This window comes from Myotis davidii, unplaced genomic scaffold, assembly GCF_000327345.1.
Source record: "Myotis davidii unplaced genomic scaffold, ASM32734v1 scaffold1703, whole genome shotgun sequence".
In the NCBI taxonomy this organism is placed as follows: Eukaryota; Metazoa; Chordata; class Mammalia; order Chiroptera; family Vespertilionidae; genus Myotis; species Myotis davidii.
The window spans coordinates 544,109-549,812 of record NW_006293780.1 but is presented as its reverse complement, the minus strand read 5'-3'; the positions used below and the strand labels follow the sequence as shown (position 1 = coordinate 549,812).

Sequence of the window (5,704 nt, the reverse complement as noted above, 5' to 3'; positions counted from 1 at the left end):
CGTATTTCAAATCTTTGGCTTGATTCTTGTGATCCTCTAGTCTGCTGTTGGATCTCTGTATATTATTCTTTATTTCAGTAAGTGTATGCTTAATTTCTGATTGGTCCTTTTTCATATCCTTGAGGGTCTAAATTTCTCAAGGTTTCTAGAAGATTCTTGAGTAACCTTATAACCATGGTTTTGAACTCTATATCCAATATTTTGCTTTCATCCATTTCTTTCATTTGTGACCTGTTTATTTGTCTCCGCATTTTGGCTGCTTCCCTGTGTTTGTTTCTATGTACTGGGTAGCTGCTAAGTCTCTTTGAGTTGATAGAGTGGCCTTGTGTGGAGGTGTCCTATACGGCCCAGTGGCTCAGCCTCTCCAGTCACCTGAGATGCACCCCTCTGTGGGCTGTTTGCACAGTTTTGTTTTAGTTAACCCTTGATTGCTGTTGATATCACTGGGAGGAATTGGCCTCCAGGCCAAATGGCTACGATGACCAGCTGTGTCTCCACTGGAAGATCTGTGGCAGAGAAGACACTCTTATGGGGCAGGACTTGCTTCAGTGGGGCTTTAGTGCTCACTGAGTCTGCCCCTGAGTGTGTCTCTTATGGATGTGAAGAGTTGTAATCTGGTATGGTCTCACACTGACCACTGGGTACACTGGCTAATGAATCTCCAAGGAGGTGCAAGGTCAGCCACTGTCAGGGGCCGCCCAGCAGGAGCTACAGAGACATCTTCAGATTCCTCCTCTTTGTATGGGCTTTGGAAGTGCCCAGACGAGGCCCAGCTGTGAAGCAAGTCAGGCTGCTGCTGCCGGGTTTTGGGCCTGCTTTTGGAAGCTCTGGGGCTCTCTGACCCAGCTGCAGTATGACAGGTTTAAGGGGGGAGAGAGCTCAGGCCATTCATATGAAAAAGCTGATGGGCACAGCTTGGGTGGGGTTGTAAATTGCGTGGGGCGGTGTCTCTGGGAATCACCAGGGTGGAGCAAACAGCAATGGCTGCCAGTCAGCCCTGCACTGGAGAGGTCCCCGGGTCTCCGCGTCCCCTGCCCCCGTGCAGGAACAATGATCGCTGCGAGCACCTCTGAGAGAAAGCCGCCCTCGCATTCCTGTTCCGATGCCAGACAGTCCAGTTTCTCCCCGTATGTGTCTGGGTCCCCCAGAGTCTCGCTGGGAACTGGAGTTCAGAGCAAGCAGGAGCTTGTATCTCTCTCCCGATTAAAAGAGCAGCACATCCAGGTGCCAGCACTTTCCGCACCTCCACACCTCTTGCCAGCCTCAATGCGCTTTCATCACCTCTCTAGTTGTGGAACTTCCACTCAGCCAGTTTTCCCGCAGGTCTGGGTGGTAGCTGTTCTGCCTTTTAGTTGTTATTTTGATGTGGCAGCAAGTATAGGTGTTCGACTATGCCACCATCTTGGTTCTTTTTCAACAATAAACTCTTAAAATATGGTAGGCCTACCTTAAGAAAAACAATCATTAGCCAATAAAACAGAGTTTATATATGAAAAAATACCTAAAAACCATCAATATCATATTTTGGTTTTTTACTGTCTTTTAAAAATATGTTTATTAGATTTTGGGAGATCACAGGAACATAACGCACATCCTCTGTAGTGTTAGTAGAATAAAAAATGATCCAGGGCCAATGGTCAGGAACCAGGAACGCAATTAAGTCAGACAATTGCTTTGAAGTCAATGCAAAGATCTAAATGAACCTTTATTTTTCCTGAGGGTAAGTGACTTTGGGGGTAAATTTTTTTAAAATATATACTTTATTGATTTCAGGAAGGGAGAGGGAGAGAGAGCTAGAAACATCAATGATGAGAGAGAATCATTGATCGGCTGCCTCCTGCTTGCTCCCTACTGGGGATTGAGCTCACAACCTGGGCATGTGCCCTTGACTGGAATCAAACCCAGAACCCTTCAGTCCACAGGCCGATGCTCTATCCACTGATCCAAACCAGCTAGAGCAGCGGTTCTCAACCTGTGGGTCACGACCTCTTTGGGGTCGAATGACCCTTTTACAGGGGTCGCCTAAGACCATCGGAAAACACATATATAATTACATATTGTTTTTGTGATTAATCACTATGCTTTAATTATGTTCAATTTGTAACAATGAAAATACATCCTGCATATCAGATATTTACATTATGATTCAAAACAGTAGCAACATTACAGTTATGAAGCAGCAACGAAAATAATTTTATGGTTGGGGGTCACCACAATATGAGGAACTGTATTAAAGGGTCGCGGCATTAGGAAGGTTGAGAACCACTGAGCTAGAGCTTTGGGGGTAAATTTAACTTAGAAAGAAACTAGACGAGACTGCACAGTCCTGGCTACCAACATAGACCAGAAGCATCTTTCACTGACATAACTGTTCAGCTTTATTATTATCTTTGAAATAACATAGCCTACATCAATTAATGTTCATTTGGGGGCAGCTTTTTCTCTTCTCTGCCAAAGTATCATCTTCCCACCAACCATATTTCAATTCAGTCCGCAAATCACAGATTCTTTATTGGAAAAAAAGAGGTTTCCATGGTGAAATGCAAATGATTTTTTCAATTCTCAGTAACTCCTTAATATATATGTTTTATTTATAAACAAAGCCTACTGCACAAACTTGGAATAAAAAGAGGTATATCTTATTTATGGGAGGCGTTAAAAAGAAAAGGTTATGTCAAAGGAAATTTTCATAATAAACTGCAATTTGCTCTGTTGCACCTCAAAAGGACTTATTTAAAATAGAAGCACAGTAATTGGTTTATTGCCAAAATGACATGAAGGACACAACTGATGTCCGTGGATGGCCCTTAAACTGAAAGAATTGTGATGCCTCATAAGATCCATGGGAGAGCTCAGAATGTCATCTTCTATAGGCCCTTAATGACATAATCATTTAATACCTGAAACACTGTCCACGTTTTACATTTGACCTTGAGAACACCATACCAAAGAGATAAAAGTGTCTTTGTTTTATATTCTAAAATATTTTTTTCTCTGGCTCTCTTTTTGTTCATCAGTTTATGTTGTTTATTATATTCCACAAATGAGTGAGATCATATGATATTTCTCTTTCTCCAACTGGCTAATTTCACTTAGCATAATGCTCTCCAGGTCCATCCATGCTGTTGCAAATGGTAAGAGTGCCTTCTTTTTTACAGCAGCGTAGTATTCCATTGTGTAGATGTATCACAGTTTTTTAATCCACTTATCTGCTGATGGGCACTTAGGCCGTTGCCAAATCTTAGCTATGGTAAATTGTGCTGCTGTGAACATAGGGGCGCATATATCCTTTCTGATTGGTGTTTCTGATTTCTTGGGATATATTCCTAGAAGTGGGATTACTGGGTCAAATGGGAGTTCCATTTTTAATTTTTTGAGGAATAAGTGTCCTTGTTTTCTGCAGTGGCTGCACCAGTCTGCATTCCCACCAGCAGTGCAAGAGGGTTCCTTTTACTCCGCATCCTCACCAGCAGTTGTCGTTTGTTGATTTGTTGATGTTAGCCATTCTGACAGGTGTGAGATGGTACCTCATTGTCGTTTTGATTTGCATCTCTTGGATGATTAGTGACTTTGAGCATGTTTTCATATGTCTCTTGGCCTTCCTTCTCTCTTCTTTCAAAAAGTATCTATTTAGGTCTGCTGCCCATATTTTGGTTGGGTTGTTTATCTTCCTTTTGTTAAGTTGTATGAGTTCCCTGTAAATGTTGGAGATTAAACCCTTGAAAAAAGAACATTTTGTGAAAACGTGTATACACGTTTCTGCCGGGGAAGGGGTTAATGCCAGGGATAACCTTAGAGAGGGAACATTTTTTTACAAACCCCTCCTTTACAGTTGATAAAAACGAAGTCTCAGATACATAAACGACTTGTTCATATCGGTAAACGAATAGCAAGTTACTCCACAAATAAGCATTAAAATTCGCACATATGTTATAAAGTAAATTTACTCTTTTGTCCTCTTCAGTTGCCACAGTTCACACACTTAAATACGTTAGAATTTCAGTGTGACTACACGGCATGTTTTGGGGTCTGTGTTTCTAATTAAGTAGAAATTAACCAAGGGTAAAGAACAAATTGTCAGCTGTCCCAATGCCTGAACAGTCTTAAGTGTGACTTCAGAGGCCTGATATATGCAATGCCTCTCCCCAAATTAACTTATTCCTAAAAAAGTAGGAATACAGTGATTTGGATTAATTATTACAAAAATGCAGCCTCACCTGCTATTTTTTCTAAATGGTCATCCCTTTCTAAGGCTATAGCCATAAACAAGTACTTGTCCGTAAGGATAAACAGAACAAAAAAAGAAAATGGTTAAATATTCTATTACTTGAATGGTATAATCGGTCTGCTAATTTTTTTAATCACTACATAATTTAGTCAGAAATCAAACTCTTTGCTTAAAAGACATGAAAATTATAATTCCATAGCTAAAATTACACTTGATTGTAAAATACATAAATGTGGTTCAAAGGTACATATATTTACAGAGCAGCAACTTTAATGAGATCATAAGTACATAACATTAAAATGGTGAAAAATGATCACTAGGAATTGAATGTGACCAATAAAGGTATTTTTATAGAACAAAAGTTGAGAGAAGGAGAGAAGTAAACTAACACTTATTGAACACGAGGCATTGTGCTAGCATCTTATCAATCTGTTAGCATAATCAACATCTCAATTATCACAACAATCCCATGAAGCAGCCATTATTATTATTCTCATTTTACAGGTAAGAAACAGAAAGGTTAGTTAACTTGCCTAAAGTCACACAGCTAGTTGGTAGTAGAGCTATGATTTGAAATCTATTTAAGCCCTCAAGCCATAACACAATAATCTCAGACTATTCACTGAAACATAAATAATTCATAATCCATTTCTACAAAAACTATTTTAGGAGGATTTTTATCATAAAAGCTACAATACAACTTTTTTTCTCTTTGCTCTCATGTCTGGAAAGCCTGAAGAACTAAGTCTACAACAGCAAAATAGAATTCAAATCAGTTCCATGTTTCTGACAATAATTGTACACGAGTCTCCAGCCTTAACTGTTTTCAAGGTGTTTTCATATATTTTGATTCACTTTATCACCACAACACCCCTGTGAGAGAAAGCTGATGCTATCATCATTTTGGAGATGTTGTTTCAACTATGTGAATTGCCAAACATCACACAGCAGATTATGGATAGAACTGAGCCTAGAATCTACATATCCTGACTCTATCTATTGCTCTTCCCATCAGACCTTACAGCCTTCAACTGCAAAAGATAACAATTTCTATAGCTGAGGCAACATTCTCTCCACCTTTTTTTCTCAACCAGCAAAAAAATACCATAATTTATATTTAGGAAACATAAACTGTGCCTTGTCACGTTCTCTCTTCCTATTGCATAAGATCAAACTATGTGAATAAAACAATTCTGAGGTATAATCATCTTCCACATCTTTGGTTTTCATCATAATATTCATGCTGAAGTGACTGAATTTAAATCATGGCACATGTCCATAGCGAGTGATTTCATTATAATCTTGAAAATTTATAACCTCAAACAGCAAAAGCAATTTCCATTTGTACAATATGTAAAAATAATATGGTATTAGGTAAGATTGAACTTACATATAGCCATTGGTAGGAAAGATGTGCTAAGATATTCAATAATATCCTTGTGCAGAAATGGAGGGAAGGTAGCTAATTGATATCAT

The 5,704-nt window shown here is 39.2% G+C and overlaps 1 protein-coding gene across 1 annotated transcript in view; it reads right to left on the bottom strand.

The window, feature by feature from the left end:
• Positions 1 to 5,704, bottom strand: part of UNC79 (unc-79 homolog (C. elegans)) — a 218,862-nt gene that overhangs the window by 163,602 nt on the left and 49,556 nt on the right. The window contains exon 5 of the mRNA XM_015566456.1: positions 5,619 to 5,702. Within this exon, the coding sequence (XP_015421942.1) occupies positions 5,619 to 5,702 (84 nt within the window). The remainder of the gene's footprint in view (positions 1 to 5,618; positions 5,703 to 5,704) is intronic.